Below are 19,271 nucleotides of genomic sequence, written 5' to 3'. Positions count from 1 at the left end.
TTTGATAAAACCAAAATCTTTTGAATTAAAAAGCATATGAATATCTACACCAGAAAAGGAGCTCAAGATGTTGATTTGTGTGCCATTTTCTGGTATTAATTTCTACTTCCTTTCCATAATTATTAAAAAGCAATTTAGGACCTTCTCCCTAGACTATTTCTTGCTGACATTTTAAATCACATCAGTACCCAATAATGCACTGCCCAGCATTTAAAACTAAAAAGATGCAAATACAATAACCTTTTCTGGGTTTAATTTAATACTACAGCAGAAGTTTGACTGTACACATTCTGAAATCATGTTTATAAATGGCTGAAAGCTCTTCTTGAATAATTGAAAACAGAGCATTCATAAATCACCTTATAACAATCAATCAAAAACATCAAAGGTGCAAAAGCTGCCTTTGGAAAACAAAATCAAAATGTCAAATGGAATTAATGGATACATAGGACAATCATTATAAATCACTCACTTCTTAGTTTCCTGTACTTAGTCCTAACTTGTCCAGTCTCTCCCTATGACTCAGTCCCTCAAGTGCTCCACAGCCAGAAAAATCTAGGAAAGTAGGAAAACCTGTACTGACAGAATAAATTCATCTTAATATAGCCAAAGCTCCCCGTCAATATTTCTGAACTGCACCTACAGTAAGGAAGAAACAGGGCAGCACAGCAAACTTAAATAGCAATATGTGAATTACCAGTTTCTGGATTGGGTGATGGTGATTTAGAAATAGATATTGCACAGGACAACACTCCTTTCCCTCCAGATAGTCTACCTGCAGATAGGGTCTCTGAAAGATTAAATGCTTGACTACAAACACTACTTTAGTGCTGACTGTGATGATTTGTCTCAGTCACGAGTACTCTTCACTTAACCACAGATATAATTTATGAAGACATCTTTCCTTATGTGCAAACCAAATCACACAAGACCTTTCCTTTTCTCCCCAACGCTAAAAGTTTCTTAAACAATTAGTTCTCTGCAGTTGTGTTCTACTTCACGTAAACATCTGGAAGCCAAGTTTTCTTACTGAGTGGGCTAGACGAAGAAGCTATGGTTGAAAGGTGACAAACAGCCAAGCACCAAATCTTACAAATGCAAGTGGTATTAATTGTGCAATGAAGATAAAATACAAGTTTATTTGAAAAATAGTTCAATCAATGCAATAATTCAATCAATTTCAGTAACTTAGTAAGAGTACATGCTCCATTAATTGCATCTAAAAATCATCAAGGAGCCAGAATTCTTGCCCCATAATTTGTCTTCAAGTTGAGTAGCATTTTTAAATCTGGATGCCAAGGAATCTTGCAGTATTCAGCACATCATCTCTCATCAGATAACATCCACATAGTCGTCGGTAGCCAGTGAATGCATCACGTCCATGCAAGACTCTCCAGTTATCTATAAATAGAACCTGTAATGGATACAAGTGGTCATATTATCATTACCATTTTAGCCCACGTGAAATAGTTTTGACTTTCATATAAAGAACATCTATTGCCAAAAGTGTTGCTCTCCCCCCCTCCACCCCATTCCAGAACATTTCTAGATCCCAAATAGCATACAGATCATTTGCACATTCCTTAATTAATCAACTGTACAAGTTTGGAATATACAGTATCATGCAAAAGTCATAGGCACATGTTAAAAACATTCTGTAAAGCCCCGATGCTTTCAAAAACAATGAAAGGAAAAGTTTCCAGATATCAAAAAATACTAGAAAGAGCAGAATCAGTAAAATAAAACTAAATCAAATCAATAGTTGGTGTGACCACCCTTTGCCTTTAAAACTGCAATTTTCTTTATGACACTTGTGCAGTTTTATAAGAAATCGGCTGGTAGGTTATTCCAAGCATCTTAGAGAAATTGCCACAATACTTCTACAAACTTTGGTTTGCTCACTGATTCTACCTCTCCAGGTAACCCCAGGCAACCTCGATGATGCTGAAGTCAGGTCACTCTGGAAATAATACCATCTATTGCAGATCTGCTGAAGATAGTTCTTTATGACCTTAGTCATGTGTTTGTGTCATTGTCCTGCTGCAGAATGAAGTTGGAACTGTCAGATGCCTCTCCCTGATGGGATTGCATGATGGATGAGAATCTACTTGTACTTCCTCAGCATTGAGGATTCCATTAATTCTGACCAGATCACTAACTCCATCTGCAGCAATACAGCCCCAAACCTGCAGGGGACCTCTGTCATGCTTCATTGTTGGCAACAAACACTCATCCATATAGTGCTCTCCAGCTCTTCTATGGACAAAATGCCAACCTGTTTAAGCCAAAAATTTCAAATTTAGATTCGTTAGTTCAGAGCACTGGCTGCTATTGTTCAGCACCCCTGTCCTTGTGTCTTTGTGCATAGGTAAATCTCTTGGTTTTGTTTCCCACTGCGGAGGAATGGCTTTTTGGCAACAACTCTTCCATGAAGACCACTTCTGACAAAACCCCTCTGGACTGAAGAGGAGTTACTTGGGTTTTAGTGGTTTCTGTGAATTCAGAACTGATAGCAGTGCTAGACTTCTTCCAATTTAGAAGGGACTTCAGTTTGATGTATCTCTCATCTGCTGCATTCCATTTCTGTTTCTGACCACTGCGTTTCTGGTCTTCAACTTTCCCCTTTTTTTGTGTTTCTTTGGAAGAGTTTGGATAGCACATCATGAAACTCTTGCCTGCTGTGAAATTTCTGCTTGGGAGAGAGCTTGGTAATGTAGGAATACCACCTTTTGTCTTGTTTCTCACTCTTGCCATGGTGTAAGAATTGATGGTTTGAAGGTTAAACTGTCACATCTGCCACACCCTCACCTTTTAGTTTGGTTGTCCTTTGCTCAGTTTGATTCCTTCTACACCCGTTTCTGTTTCAGTTAATCAGTTTAGTTCATTCAACTCATTATGTCATTGATTATTAGCATCCTGTTTGTTATCCAATCACAAACACGAGAACTAGGCTATATACCTATAAAGAAATCAAGCTTTTTATTTGATTACTTAATACTTATTACCTTCTTTAACAAATTTTTAAAAATTCTCTAACATTTAATTTTTTGGAAAATGAATGTTTGAAAATCTAAAATGTACTATTTTCTATTGACACCCTAATGCAGGAGACAAAAACAAACATCTAAAACAAAATTTATATAAAACATCTTGGGTGCCCAAGACTTTTGCACAGCACTGTACTTCCCTCTCCATATCAAACCCCACAATTCCCTGTCCCCAACCCAAAATATTGCAAGCTGCAGGATACATGAAGAACATATTCTCCACTACACATCTTCTATAGGTGTGTGCTGGAGAATGAGAATGGCAGTAAATTATTGCAATATTTAAACAATTTGGAACAGATTGACTTTGTTTCCTTACCTTTCCAGGCTTTAGCTTCACCCATACTTCATTCTCTGGCTTCCTGAGTTCTGTAGTAAGGGCTCTGTGTGCAATGTACCATTGGTGGACTACATCATGAGGCACCGTGCTAATAATGGCTCTATCATAATTGTTATATCTGTAGAAAAGTTAGTTTAGAATAACATTCCAATTATTAGGGAACAAATTACTGCAGACTACAAAGTTTTTTCTGGTGCAAATTTGAGAACAATAAATGAAAGAGATTTAAAACTGTAAAGAAAACTTTACCATGAGGAATAAAACAAGAGGGTGTAGGATCACTACAAGAATTAACAATTGAAACAGACCATAAAACATTTAAAGGGTATTACACCTGAGTGAAATGTCACAATCTAGGATGTTCATGCATTTGGGATTACTACACAAGATAAGCACCAATCTTACTTTGCAAGTGATAGCTAATTTCCTTGCTGTAATTTCTCCAAAACTAAAAAGTTTAGCTCAATCCAGTACAGCACTAAGATGCACAACCAAAAATATTTCATGTTCCATGAATCTTCCATTTAACCAAACAAGGGCACTGAAAACTACTTAAATAGGATACAAGCATGAACCACAAAGTTAGCATTCAATTATCACTGGATAAGATAGTCATGAGCTGCCTTCATACACTGCTGCAGTTTGTATGAAGGTATTCAGTACCACCAAAGTTGAGATCCATTTAGGTTTTGACCCAGTAAACATGAAGGAATCATGACTGATGCACAGCATGGTGTGACTTTGTATGGGGTCCTCATTCACTTCCATAGAAGGCCATGGGTTTGGGCAAGATTTGGGTGCCATAAAGTCATGACAAGTTGAAGTATGTTCACCAGATGGTGCATACCCCAGTCATAACTGGTCTAGACTGCTACAATTGCAAACAGGGCTCTATGGTGGAGTTGGTCATTGTAGTGGAAGGAGGAAGTGCAGGAAATGGGAACTCAAAGCTATTCTTGCTGATCCCAATTTGAAAATAAACAGGTATCAAATTTAGTTAAAATGGTATAACCTTTAGGCAAATATGTGGCTGAAATTCATCATTTATACAACTAAACAAAAGGTAAAAAATTTGGGCAAAGCTGCTGGAAAATGGAAATTCGTGGGGGAGGGAAGAGAAAAGAAAATTTAATTTGCTTTCAGTCTGAATTGAAAGCTGCTTTTAGCTCACGTTGGCTCAATCTACAGCGGTCACAAGCTATGTTCCCTCTAAACTGTATGAGTACACACGTTTTTCAATCAGCGCACAAAGGAAATTAATGTGCGCACAAAAGGTTGGTTACCTAAAGTAATGTAGTAATTAATAATTATACTTATTGAAAATAATCTTTTAGCTAAATGTTTCTGTTAACTAGTCGGGTTTTCAAATGCCACATTGCACGTCACTAATTTACATCACCTCACCTTTCCTGTTCCGGTTTGTACAGCTGCATTACGGCGGCAGCCATCTTTGGTGTACAGAGTTCATATCGTAAAGTTTACAAAGACCTGTTTCAAATCCTGTAGATAGCTTACTAAGTTTTTATTGAAAAATATATCGATTCACTATGTCGATTTCAAAAGAAGCGAAGGGTGTGAAGTGCAAAAGAACTGCAAATTTGCTTTAAAGTTGAATGGCTTAACAAAATAGTAGAAACTGCTACACCAAAAGCACATGAGGTCATGAACGTTCAGCTATGAGAAATATTTATGTATGATTCGGAAACTGGAGTTATCTGTTTGTATTGTCGTGATGCACAAGTTGTCTGTGAGCAAAGTTTTAGTCCAATGAATCAACTCAAAAACAAGCTGAGAAACCGTTTAGGTGAATGTCATTTGGATATGTTAATGAGAATGAAAAGCTATCAATTGGATGGAAGTTCTATTAGTCTAGATCGAGTTTACTAAGAATGGGTAAATGCCAAAGATAGGCGAGAGAAAAAATAACTTGAGTGACTTAAATACGTATGTTATTTTGTTGTTATCCTGTACAGTTTTATGTCAAATATTTTGTAAACCTACATAAACTGTGCCATGTCTGCATTCAGTGTGCACATACTTTTGTCACAGGAAAAAATATTTGCACAACCTAAGATTTTTGCACACACTGACTACTAAAAATTAGAGGGAACATTGGTCACAAGAAAGTTAATGCCATCATATGATAAAGGAATGATGCCAAATTTACCAATCTAAAAACTCTTGAGCAGCTAACCTGCAGTTCTCCAGATGGATAGACAGTATTGATGCCTTAAGGAAAATCTTTGGGCAGTCTGTTTCTTCTACCAGAGAAATAACAAGATCAACATATTTGATGATTGCTCTCACCTTATCAAATACAATTCATTATTCCATGGATAAACATTCAGAATTGGTCCAATTCCAATCATGTGATTGTGACATTGTCTTACATTCTCTATGTATTCATGCTTGATTGGCACTTTAGTGAGTAAATCAAAGAGATCAGGACTTTGTTTCCGAACATTTTCTGCAGCATTAAAACCATCTTCCAACAGAGTTCTTCCGCCAGTTCCATCATGCCTCAGACAGTGAAACAACTGTACTCTTGTATTTAAAAAAAATAACAGAATTAGATAAAGCACATTCATTTTCATTCATTAGCAGATGATTAACTAAAGTCCCTTCAGCTTCCAGAAGAGTGTAAATTAGAACTAAGTATACTAAGCAGAAGAACAGTCCTTAATCTAATATCCTATGCATTACAGACTAAAATTAAACATATAGTTTAAAATTTCAGAATTCAATATCATTCAATAACTACATTATATTTTAACTGAAGTTACATCTTGAGATTAAGCAAAACATTGGCAAATAATCAGATAAATATTTGGGTTATCCTATCCTAATTTCATTCATTCACATCTTTCATGCTCCTTAAAGGATATACATGTAGCACCTTAGTTAAGAATTTTACTGCTATGCTGTAGGTTAGTGGTCACCAACCTTTTAAAGCCCAAGGATCCCCTACCTCGGCCTTAGTGAAAGGCAACATCGACCCCAAATCGATTAGTTACATGCATGTGCACTGGGCAGAAAAGACCGGAAGTAAAACCCTGCAACCCGGAAGTAGAAATAACGTATGTACACCAGGGGTCACCAACCTTTGTTTTTGCACCGCGGACTGGTTTAATATTGACAATATTCTTGCGGACCGGCGGGGGGGGGGTTGGTGTTAATCACAACCAGAATACAGCGATACTCGAAGGAGGTTCCTTGTGTCCAGTCTATTCCGCAATTTAGTTTCGTGGCTCTCAGCGCTTGCTTCTGTCCCGCGTGCTCATGTTTTTTTCTGCTCAAAAAACTCAAATGGGTTTGTCTTTAAGTGCAGGGTGCTTGGACTCAGGGTACCAAAGCAGTTTTGAGGGCTTCATTGCCTCATTAGACAGCTTCTGGGCCCGAACTCCAGCCTCCCGCCCGCCGCCAGGTGCGGCTGCTCGTGGTTGGGGTGAGAGGACAAGGTCAGGGCCGGAGGTCTCCGTGCCAGGACCATGGCAGTCGCAGTCCGGAGAGTGACGGAGCGAGGAGTGTGACAGGGCGTGCGCCCACTCCCCTTGTAGGATCTATCAGCCGACAAAAGTTTGTCTCGACGGATGACTTTCAGTAGATCACAGTGAGGTAGCTGCTCTGCTACTTACGAAACCCTGAGCCCAAATTAGGTCGTCTGCGAATATTTTAGCACCAGGTTCCCCACAAACATTCGGTGTGCTAAACAGGTTTAGAGGCAGTGCCCATCTGTCCACACTCCAAGCCAGTAGCAACGGCACTTCTCGCCAGCCGTGCAAGGTGGCTGGTTACCCGAGGCCAACCAGTGATCCCTGGCATGAGGGTATCACTGCGTTTAGGTGACTGATGACCTCACATGGGTAATGACCTCGTGTGGGTAATGACTTCACATACATAATGACCTCGCGTGGGTTCAAGTTCAACAGTGGGCGTGACTGGGAATGAGGAAAAGTGCAGCTGACTCATATCGTTTCCTCGCGGCCCGGTGGTTGGGGACCACTGAAGTACACTGTGTAGTGCGTGGCGGGGGAGCTACACACATGCGCACTGGGCAGAAAGAACAGAACTAAACCCCCACAACCCAGAAACAATCTCTCAACAGTATTTGTGTATTTATTTTTCATTTTTTTCGGGATCTACTGGGAAAGTCTCAAAGATTGACCAGTTGATCATGATTGACAGGCTGGCGACCACTACTGTAGGTGTTTCATTTTACCAGTTCTGTAAGAGCAGTCTGTTCTACTTCTACCATGTTTGGATTGGAGCTAAAGGAGCTATGTTGCTCAGCTTAGGAATGTTGTGTTACTCAATCAGGATGCTGGAATTGGGAGAAAGTTCTACAGCACGCTGGGCGAAGAGGTTTTTGTGACCAACACTGATGTGGGTTAAGGTCTTTTTGGCAGGAGTTGGGAGAAGACAGGAGGGAAGATGGCAGAGGATGCCATCCCTGTTGTACAAGGTGCTTGATGCAGATGAATGGCTTCAAATAGGAAGGACCAATACTCCCATGGGGGAGCCTGTTTATTCACGATGGATTTCAAGCGACATTCTGAAGGTGGTACATGCTTTAACACAGACCATGGTTCCAGCGTGTCAGCTAAAGACAACTTCACGATGAGCTCCAAGTTGTGTGTACATTTGGATTGGGTTAATTGTAATGGGACTTTAAAATTTATTTCCATTTCTTTTTCTTACTGACTGTTTGATAAAGTTGACATTTGTAAATATACTTTGTTATAATTGTATGCAGTGTACAATTTGTTAGTTCTTGCTGACATTCATTTGCATGGGGTCAGTAGTTACACAGTATTCATACAGATCGGGGTTTGGGTGGGCGAGACATCCCAAATTCCCAGTTTTGGTGGGACTCAAGTCACATTGCCTAGATGTATGGAATTTGAGAAAGATGATTTCCTACCACTGAGACTACGTCCACACTACACCGGATAAATCCGTAACCGAAGCTTTTTCTCTTAGTTTTTACCCTATGTCCACACTAAAACAGCGTTTTCATCCCCCAAAACCGGAGCTTTTCAGAAACGCTCTCCAAAGTGGGTATTTTTGAAAATGCCGGATTGGCCGGATCAGTGTGGACGGGGTAACCGGAGACTTCTGAAAACGCTATCAGACGGCAGCGCGCTATTTCATTGTTTTCTTGAACGCAACCTAACAATTCCAGAACAGACGGCAACGAAACTGACGCCAGAAGAGTTAGAAATGTACTCACCAAATACTTTGACCCATAACTTACTGAATAAATAAGTAAACACGAGGAAATCTGCAGATGCTGGAAATTCAAACAACACACACAAAATGCTGGTGGAACACAGCAGGTCAGGCAGCATCCATAGGGAGAAGCGCTGTCGACATTTTGGGCCGAGACCCTTCGTCAGAACTATCTGAAAGGAAAGATAGTAAGAGATTTTAAAGTAGTGGGGGGAGGGGAAAATGCAAAATGATAGAAGACCGGAGGGGGTGGGATGAGGCTAAGAGCTGGAAAGGTGATTGGCGAAAGTGATACAGAGCTGGAGAAGGGAAAGGATCATGGGATGAGAGGCCTCATGAGAAAGAAAGGAGTGGGGGGGCGGAAAGCACCAGAGGGAGATTCAGAACAGGCAAACAACTAAATATGTCAGGGATGGGGTAAGAAGCGGAGGAGGGGCATTAACGGAAGTTAGAGAAGTCAATGTTCATGCCATCAGGTTGGAGGCTACCCAGCCGGTATATAAGGTGTTGTTCCTCCAACCTGAGTGTGGATTCATTTTGACAATAGAGGAGGCCATGGGTAGACATATCAGAATGGGAATGGGACGTGGAATTAAAATGTGTGGCCACTGGGAGATCCTGCTTTTTCTGGTGGACTGAGCGTAGGTGTTCAGCGAAACGGTCTCCCAGTCTGCGTCGGGTCTCACCAATATATAAAAGGCCACACCGGGAGCACCGGACGCAGTATACCACACCAGCCGACTCACAGGTGAGGTGTCAGTTATGCCTGCCTTTTTGTTGGCTTTGTGGAATAGTCCATGTTCCAAGTCTATACCGGTATCCATCCCCCTCTTTTCCTTCGCTACATCGACAACTGCATTGGCGCTGCCTCTTGCACGCGTGCTGAGCTCGTCGACTTCATTAACTTTGCCTTCAACTTTCACCCTGCCTCAAATTTACCTGGTCCATTTCCAACACCTCCCTCCCCTTTCTTGATCTTTCTGTCTCCATCTCTGGAGACGGCCTATCTACTGATATCTACTATAAGCCTACAGACTCTCACAGCTACCTGGACTATTCCACTTCCCACCCTGTCTCTTGCAAAAAGGCTAGCCCCTTCTCGCAATTCCTCCGCCTCCACCGCATCTGCTCTCAGGATGAGGCTTTTCATTCCAGGACAAAGGAGATGTCTTCCTTTTTTAAACAAAGGGGCTTCCCTTCGTCCACCATCAACTCTGCTCTCAAACGCATCTCTCCCATTTCCCGCACATCTGCCCTCACCCCATCCACCCACCACCCCACTCGGGATAGGGTTCCCCTTGTCCTTACCTACCACCCCTCCAGCCTCTAGGTCCAACATATAATTCTCCGTAACTTCCGCCACCTCCAACGGGATCCCACTACCAAACACATTTTTCCCTCCCCCCGCTTTCTGCTTTTCGCAGGGATTGCTCCCTACGCGACTCCCTTGTCCACTCGTCCCCCCCCCCATCCCTTCCCACCGATCTCCCTCCTGGCACTTATCCTTGTAAATGGAACAAGTGCTACACCTGCCCTTACACTTCCTCCCTCATCACCATTCAGGGCCCCAGACAGTCCTTCCAGGTGAGGCGACACTTCACCTGTGAGTCGGCTGGTGTGGTATACTGCGTCCGGTGCTCCCAGTGTGGCCTTTTATATATTGGTGAGACCCGACGCAGACTGGGAGACCGTTTCGCTGAACACCTACGCTTGGTCCACCAGAAAAAGCAGGATCTCCCAGTGGCCACACATTTTAATTCCACGTCCCATTCCCATTCTGATATGTCTATCCATGGCCTCCTCTATTGTCAAAATGAATCCACACTCAGGTTGGAGGAACAACACCTTATATACTGGCTGGGTAGCCTCCAACCTGATGGCATGAACATTGACTTCTCTAACTTCCGTTAATGCCCCTCCTCCCCTTCTTACCCCATCCCTGACATATTTAGTTGTTTGCCTGTTCTCCATCTCCCTCTGGTGCTTCCCCCCCCAACTCCTTTCTTTCTCCTGAGGCCTCCCGTCCCATGATCCTTTCCCTTCTCCAGCTTTGTATCACTTTCGCCAATCACCTTTCCAGCTCTTAGCTTCATCCCACCCCCTCTGGTCTTCTCCTATCATTTCACATTTCCCCCTCCCCCCACTACTTTCAAATCTCTTACTATCTTTCCTTTCGGTTAGTCCTGACGAAGGGTCTCAGCCCGAAACATCAACAGCGCTTCTCTCTATGGATGCTGCCTGGCCTGCTGTGTTCCACCAGCATTTTGTGTGTATTGTTTGAATAAATAAGTATACTCACTTTGCCCTGTTTTCTGTCCTTGCTCGTATGAAGGTAGTTTACCTATTTAAGCAAGTACTTCTCTGACAATAGATGTCTAATAGCCTAATGTAACATTGCATGGAAATACAAGATAACACTGATGCAGACATGTTTTATATATTTAACAAGGTGCTTTATTAATGCAACAGAGTTTGTCGGTTTTTCAATGTTCATCGTCAGCGGGGTCAATCTGTCTGTGAACTCCCTGTCGGTTGCCTCCATACACTCCAGTATATTTTTTTTACTTTTAAGTTCTCCTGCGCGAAAGCCAACAGCTGTTCGTCATTTTAAGTTTTTCTAGTCTGTAACTACACAAATGCGCACTTTTACGGCGAGATTCAACACCAAACATGTCGCTTGTTTTCAGTAGATGTATCCTGCGCATGCACAGGAGGAGGAGATTCGCCGAAATCTCCGTTTCAGTGTGGATAGAGATATTTTTTAAAATGCATAGTATGGACGCCTATCGCTTTTATGCGAAACTGGCGTTTTCAAAATTATCCAGTCTAGTGTGGATGTAGCCTCAGTCCGGTGGCCGTTAGCAAGGGGCTAATGAGCCGCATCTCAGAGTCACAGGGTAAAAAGGAGTTTCATACATTTCTCACTGTTCTCCAATGCTTTGTTCAAACTATTCACTCTGACAAGTTTTAAACATTTATTCAACAATAAAGCATATCAAGTTTTTTTTTAGCAGGTTCAGTTAACAGTGATCAGACTATCAAATGCTAGTAATATTTCCCCTCCTACCCCTTTGATGGCCATTCAAGATCAGTAAAATTATAGAGGGGAACCATATCTGAAATATATCTGTTGTGTATGAGGCCTGGTTACACAACAATGCTATTAATAAAAACACTGGAGACGGGATCTAAGTTTCATGGTTCTTTACTGGCAGAAATCCGAACTCGACACACACGTGCAGATCAATACGCACCTAATAGCACATTCAATGACATTACTAAAACATAAAGTAGTCCCTTATTATACAGTAAGCTATATGGTACACTACTCCCCTTTAATTTTAATAGTGTATCAACTTTTTTTTTAACTGGGTATTATGCTAAACAAATATGTTTACCCTTAACATACGAACGCCTAACATTGTTTACTTAGCAGCTTAATCATATCAAATTATAACAAAGTAATGTAACAATATTAAATTATAACAAGCCTGTTTTTTAAACTTTTGGTCTAAGACCGATTTATAACTCAAGTCCCGGGGAGGGGGGTTCTTCTCGAGATTGTCTGGCACTGAAGCAAATAGGTCTTCACTCTATTGTCTGGAATAAATTAAACAATCCACAAATTGGCAGGTTCCAGCCATAAAGAGTAGTCACCTTGCAAAGGTGACAAAAACAAAGTGAAATCCGTGAAAAGATGAATATTATTCTTTAAAAATATGTACAATCATCAAAACTGAGATGGTATTGCAAAGTGTCTTCAAATAGTGTGATCTTCAGTCTGTCAATAAACTTGTTTGTTTTAATACAGATTTCCATATAAAAGTCATGAAAATTTGACCTCTGAGCATAGGGAGTTAAGAAGATGTGCGCCTCCAACTTGCTAAGAGTTCTAGGCAGCAGAATGCCTCCATATAATGAAGACTCCTCTGTGCAGCTGTCCTAGATATATACGCATCTTTGTGCTATCATTTGTCTTCCTTACCCATATCTCAGTTGTTCCAACTGAGCTAATTACACAGCCAATCTTCATATTCTCCTTAGATTCCAAATAGATAGCCTGACCTTCATGATACCATCTCTTATCGTAATATAATTTTCCATCTTCTATTTGTGCTTCATATTTTTGTGCTGTTGATTCAGCAAAAGTGCTGGGAAAATGCTCAGAAGACAGACATGCTGGTCTTTTTGGAGATTTAAATTTATTGAGAGTTCACAGATCTTCCATCATCTGTTAACAAGTAATTTTAACTGCGCATGTGCAGGTTTTCATCTTTTGTCTGTAATTGGAACAGGGTCATTAGGTCTCCTCCTTAGTTTCCTAGTCATTATTGGCTTTACCTCCATAGAACCTCCTGTGAGTTCCATTGTTAGGCTCTCATTCTCAATCATCTTTATCTTCTAAATCAATCTTTTTATCTTCAAATTCCTTCACTGCTGCTCTCTTCTCTTTAATATAATTCCTTTCCACTTGTTCTGTCTCCAGTTGCAGAAAAAGCTCTGCATTTCGTATTCTTTCCTTGTATTGATCTAGTTTCTTCATCCTTTTCTGATACTCCTGCAAAGTGCCTTCCCGTAACTGCTGTAGCTGTCTTGAGAGATGTCAATTTCTCCTGGTACATCTGCTCTTTTACTTCCAGGTAGTCTTCATCATCCTGCTTATTGGCAATATCTGTCTCACTTGCATCCTCTATATCTTCTTCTGAGTCGCGGCCACGGATACTGTGTTCATCCTCATCGTCGATGCTGTCTAGCTCCTCGTTGTTTTAATAGTCGACAATGGGTGAGAGGAGAACTGCGGATATCTTCCCCACTGAGTTGCCCTCCTTTGCTGACATATCTAGTGCCTTGATGGTGTGCCAATCCAACTGGATTTTCCTGAGCCATTCACATTCCAGCAACAGTGGTTCTCCATTTTTCAGTACATTGAGGTTCAGCTGCTGTGTTTTGTCTCCGTAGGCCACTGTCACTTTAATTTTACCTTTGGGACGCACTTTCTGTCCTGTGTAAGTCTTTAGCAGTAGTTTAGTTTGTTTCAGAGGTTATGCGAGAAAACAGTTGTTTGCAGTTGCGTACAGAGATCACTGTTAAAGCTGAGCCTATGTCCAACTCCATTTTCAGTCTCACACCTGCCACTTGTGGAGTGATCCTTATTAATTGATCATTTATCTCTTTCACGCTGTGAGGTTGCAGACAAGACACTTTTGTCTGAATCATTTTCATCAACTTTCTTCCATTTTGTGTACATTGTTGTATTTTCCTTTCTGGGGTTTCTTGTTGCACTGTATTTTGTCTTTTTTCTGCTGTTTACTAGCTTTGCATACTCTGCCAGCGTGGCCCTGTTTGCCACAGTTTCTGCATTCTTTGTCTTTAAACCAACACAGTCATCAGGGTCATGTGACATGTTCCCACAATGGTAACATTTCTTTCCTTCATTTCTGTTCAGTGACATTTTATTCGTAGCATATTCCAGAATTTTTTTTTGTATCTGTGAAGCACTCTGTGCTGCTATTTTCTGTTGATATTGCAATGTTTAGCGCCTTCTCTAATGTAAGATCTTTTTCACATAGGAACTTCTTCTGTGTGGTTTCACAGTGCATGCCACACACTATCCTGTCCCTCAATGCATTCGAAAGACCAGCTCCAAATTGACAATGTTCTGATAATTTGCACAATATTCATTTTTGCTCTGATTCCATTAGTGAAATTTAAATCTTTCAGCAATGACTAGTGGTTTGGGGTTTAAATGCTGTTGGAGAGTGTCTACTCTTTGCTTGAACGTTTTGTCAGCTGGTTTTTCAGGAGTTAACAACCTCCATAGCAGCCCATATGTTTTTGCTCCCATAACACTGAGTAAAAGCTGATTTATACTTGTGTGTATGGGCTACGCCGCAGCCTATGCTGTAGCCCTGATTTTCGCTTCTGTGTCACTCTACGCTATAGCAAGCATGCGTTGGTGTGTGCCAAAACGCTAGTTGGCGGAGGGGTTTCTATGCCACTGTGTTGAGATTGTTTGTGAGAAACATGGATGAGGAAATGCATTTCAAATATTTTTGCATGTCGGCAGGTAGATTTGATGATTTGCTTATCTGTTTCGCATCGGTGTACAGACATGGCGGAGAAGAAGCAATCGGAAATGCGTACGAGGAAATGCGATGCTACCAAGCAGACCAATCACAGTTGTTGCGGTCTGCGTCACTGCGACGCGTGAGTTGATTTTTTGGGGAGGTGCACATCATCCTACAGGGTAGGGTACACACTACCTACGCCATAGATGCTACGCACAAGTATAAGTCAGCCTTAAGACGCTGGCTTTCTTTTCATCATTAACACCGTTAGCATCACAATATAACTCCACTCTTTCAATGTAAGTTGCCCAGTCTTCAATGCCACTATCAAGTGCTGTAATGGTTCCAATCATCACCATCTGTTATGTTAATTTTGCCCGTTTTCCCCTTGTTTTCTTTTTGACTCACATGTCCTTTTTGCTAGTGCCACAAGTGCACTCCATCTAGATGTGTGTGTCACTCCTTTTTACCTCCCTTCTGGGGCAGGCAGACCCTCAGCCCCTGGGGATCAGCGCCGGCTGTGGTCTCGCCTGGACGTGCTGCTTCTCCGACTGTGTCTCGGTCTCCCGACGTTTCCTACCGCAGCTGTGCTCCTGCTTCCATTGGACTCGTGGCCATGCTCTGCCTCCTCCTCCTGCTCCTTGGCTCGTTCCTTTTGCTCTTCTTCCGAGTGTCATTATCAACTAAAACCCAGCATTCCGAAAAGATGTAGGTTCATTAACCTTGTCGCCAATTTGTTGTGTATGTGGCCTGGTTACACAACAATGCTATTAATAAAAATGTTGGAGACAGGAGCTAAGTTTCATGGTTCTTACTGGCAGAAATCCGAACTCGACACACATGTACAGATCAATATGCGCCTAAAAGCACATGCAACGATGTGTTACTAAAACAAAGTAGACCCTTATTATATTGTAGGCTATACGGTACAGTATACATTTATCTTGAAAGAAGAAACATACTGTGAGAATCTACTGGAATTTAATATGGAATCAAGAAACAAAATTTCACATTTTACATAGAAATAGAAAAATTCAACAGCCAATTAGAACCTTTTTTTTGTAGTCACTTCCTTTAAGCCTTGATAGTTGGATTGATAATTGAAAAACACAGCATAACAGCTGCCTCCAATCTTAGTAGTGGGTGACAAAAGCATTTATCATTTTTTAAAAAATCAAGTAAAACACATACCCACAAGGTTCCTGAAAATAAGTCGTGTCTATATGCCGATCAAGTGCCATTTTTGTGTAAGCAGTGTCACCACGCGAGAAGTCAGAAGTAAACTCCCACATGCGGCCATAAATGGACTCCCTAGAGCGAGAAAGTTACAGCTATGCTCAACATATTGGAAGAAAGTTTAATATTAAGTTCTAATGAAAAATTTTAAAATCTAAGTATTTCAATTTTTCAGCATTTGCACAAAAAGCAGAACTGCTGGAATTACTCATGAGATATTTATGTTTAAGACCATTGACCTACCAGATCACAGAAAACAAGACCTCCTTCTTCTGCCTGCAGATGCACCTCCTCCCTGCCTCCAGTTTAGCATTTTTGTTAAGTCCACAGCCCAGAGAACAGATAATCAAAAAGATGGTCTAACAGTATAATGAAGTCATAGAGAAAACCAACTAGATTTTAATTGCATAATCATGACTATTAATACTATAGAAGTAATTGATTAAAACAAATGGTATTCGGAAATTACTTGCACAGCCAAGACATGCTACGTTCAATTCAAGCTGTGTGAGAATATGATGCTGTTTCAAAGTTTCCAAGACAACCATGTTACAGGAGATAATAACAACTGCTCAAATTCAAGATGTGGGGCAAGAAACATCTGGACTCATTGCAGGACATCTGAGAAGCTTGAGAATTTCTTGTTCCAGGTAGTGCTTGATATGCAAGGAACACAGGAGGTTATTAAATCTATAACTAATATATTAGATAGTCACACAGCATATGTACCATGATGATACAGATGATAAGATTAGAAAGCAGACAGCGTAGGAATCCTTCAGAATATTAATACATCAACAATCTTGGCACTGATTCATTGGAGGGCAATTGGATCTTGAAACACAAGTGAGGGAACACACATTGCACTACAGGCTAAGTGGCTGAACTATGAAGTATAAAATTTCAAATGTACTCTTCGGCAATCCAACTCAGAAAGATCAAGAATTACGGTGTAAAAAAAATTGAGAGGGTGGCAAATAATTTCAAGAGTAGCATGTTAAAGCACAGCACAGTGAAAGAAATTGATCTTTAGATTATTCCCCATGTCCGATGTCAAAGCAGATATGGAGTGAAGATGAACAGATTACCAGGTCATCAAGGAAAAGATTCAAGGATGCGTTTTAAGGCTTCCTTTCAGATATTCAGCACAACTACCAACTCCTAGAAATCATGGCACAAAGTAGGTTCAGGATGAAATCAAAAAGCTGGAGTCCATGTATTTAGAGTATTGCTTGACAGAATAGTCCCCTCCCACCCCCACTCCCTCTCACAAGTTGCTGCATCCATCCAACCATCACCCACTACATCTTTTGAAGAGTCAGCCATTTCAAAATTGGCCTCTTAGAACCAATAAAATCAGCATGCCACTCATTCTTAATCTTGCAGGATCAATTAACAATTCCTAATGTCAAAGCTCTGGAGCATAGGAGTAAAATAAAAAGGTACAATAGTTCATATGCAAGCTGGATAAAATGCAGAAGATCTTTCAATTCCTTGGGCAGTAGAACCAGTCTTTAGAATGGAAGGATTTGTTCAGATTGAATAGTTGCACCTCAGAATTCCCATCGGAAAGTTTAAATTATTTGGCAGAGAAGAGTACCAGTAGGTGCACAGGGGAGCTTCTTAAAAAAACAAATATCATTTAGAAATAGGATGATTAGAGAAACACAGGAGTCACACAAGACAGTTTAAAATGCATAGGAGATGCAAGCCCAGATGTAATCCCAGAGTGAATTATATGTGCCATGACAGGAAGGACAGCAGTGGTGGCAATATTGGTTACAAAGTATACTTGCACTGCAAGGGGTGATGTCAGTTAAGGACAAATAATGAATTTACAAATTGATAAAGGTACTTTTAATCCTTTATTACAAAGGCAGCAAAGATGAATGATCTTATAGTGATAAAAACAAAACTAAATTAGCAATAAAAACACAAAATGCTGGCAGAACTCAGCAGGCCAGACAGCATCTATGGGAGGAGGTAATAACGACGTTTCAGGCCGAAACCCTTAATCAGGAGTGAAGTAACATGGGATGGTGGAGAGGGGATAAGAAGTGGGGGGAGGGATGAAGTAGAGAGCTGGGAAGTGATAGGCTGGAGGGAAATGGGCTGGGGGAAGGTGGAGAATTATGGGGAATAAAACAAAGAGAGGTAGGGCTGGGGGGAGATTATAGTGAGGGGGGAAAAAAAGAGAGAGAAAGAGAACCAGACTAAAATAATAGATAGGGATGGGGGTAAGGGGGGGTCAGGGGTATCAAGGGAGGTCTGTGTGCCACTAAATTAGCAATATAGCAATCTTAAGCGTTCTAATTAGTGTTATCAGAATTACTGTTCTTTAGGTATTTAACCAAAGTTAGCAATCTAGTTAGTGTTCCATAACACCCCAAATAATGGTCAACAAAAACAAACATCATTCCCCATGGTTTAATCCACTAAACAACCAACGCCAAGTGGGAGTACGTAACTATACTCATTTACTTTCACTACACCCCAACCCATGTGACAGATTACCAGAATAAATGTGCCACAAAATAAATAGGGACAGAAAATAGGTACAGAGGCATGCAAAAGTTTGGGCACCCCTGTCAAAATTTCTGTTACTGTGAATAGTTAAGTGAGTAGAAGATGAATTGATCTCCAAAAGTCATAAAGTTAAAGATGAAACATTCTTTTCAACATTTTAAGCAAGATTAGTATATTATTGTTGTACAATTTTAAAGTGAAAAAAGCAAAGGAGCACCATGCAAAAGTTTGGGCACCCCAAAATATTTCAGCTCTCAGAAAACTTTTACCAAGGTCTCAGACCTTAATTAGCTTGTTAGGGCTATGGCTTGTTCACAGTCATCATTAGGAAAGGCCAGGTGAGGCAAATGTCAAAGCTTTATAAATACACAGACTCCTCAAACTTTGTCCCAACAATCAGCAGCCATGGATGGGCTCCTCTAAGCCGCTGCCTAGCACTCTGAAAATTAAAATAAATGATGCCCACAAAGCAGTAGAAGGCTACAAGAAGATAGCAAAGTGTTTTCAGGTAGCCATTTCCTCAGTTCGTAATGTAATTAAGAAATGGTAGTTAACAGGAATGGTGGAGGTCAAATTGAGGTCTGGAAGACAAAACTTTCCGAGAAAACTGCTCGTAGGATTGCTAGAAAGGCAAATCAAAACTCCTGTTTGACTGCAAAAGACCTTCAGGAAGATTTAACAGACTCTGGAGTGGTGGTGCACTGTTCTACTGTGAAGCAACACCTGCACAAATATGACCTTCATGGAAGAGTCATCAGAAGAAAACCTTCCCTGCATCCTCACCACAAAATTCAGCGTCAGAAGTTTGCAAAGAAACATCTAAAC

General features: G+C 40.9%; 1 protein-coding gene across 2 annotated transcripts in view; it reads right to left on the bottom strand.

Moving 5' to 3' along the window:
• Positions 1-241: 241 nt before the first annotated feature.
• tmlhe (trimethyllysine hydroxylase, epsilon) overlaps positions 242-19,271 on the bottom strand; it is a 32,972-nt gene continuing 13,942 nt past the window's right edge. For both annotated transcript variants that reach the window (XM_073058327.1, XM_073058326.1), the window contains exons 5-8: positions 15,876-15,995; positions 5,695-5,931; positions 3,367-3,505; positions 242-1,414 (exon numbers count right to left, since the gene is read on the bottom strand). In XM_073058327.1, the coding sequence (XP_072914428.1) occupies positions 1,283-1,414; positions 3,367-3,505; positions 5,695-5,931; positions 15,876-15,995 (628 nt within the window). In that variant the 3' untranslated portion in view covers positions 242-1,282. The remainder of the gene's footprint in view (positions 1,415-3,366; positions 3,506-5,694; positions 5,932-15,875; positions 15,996-19,271) is intronic.

Source organism: Hemitrygon akajei, chromosome 10 (genome assembly GCF_048418815.1).
Source record: "Hemitrygon akajei chromosome 10, sHemAka1.3, whole genome shotgun sequence".
Lineage (NCBI taxonomy): Eukaryota > Metazoa > Chordata > Chondrichthyes > Myliobatiformes > Dasyatidae > Hemitrygon > Hemitrygon akajei.
The sequence above is the reverse complement of the archived record's forward strand: the minus strand, read 5'-3'. Positions and strand labels throughout refer to the sequence as shown.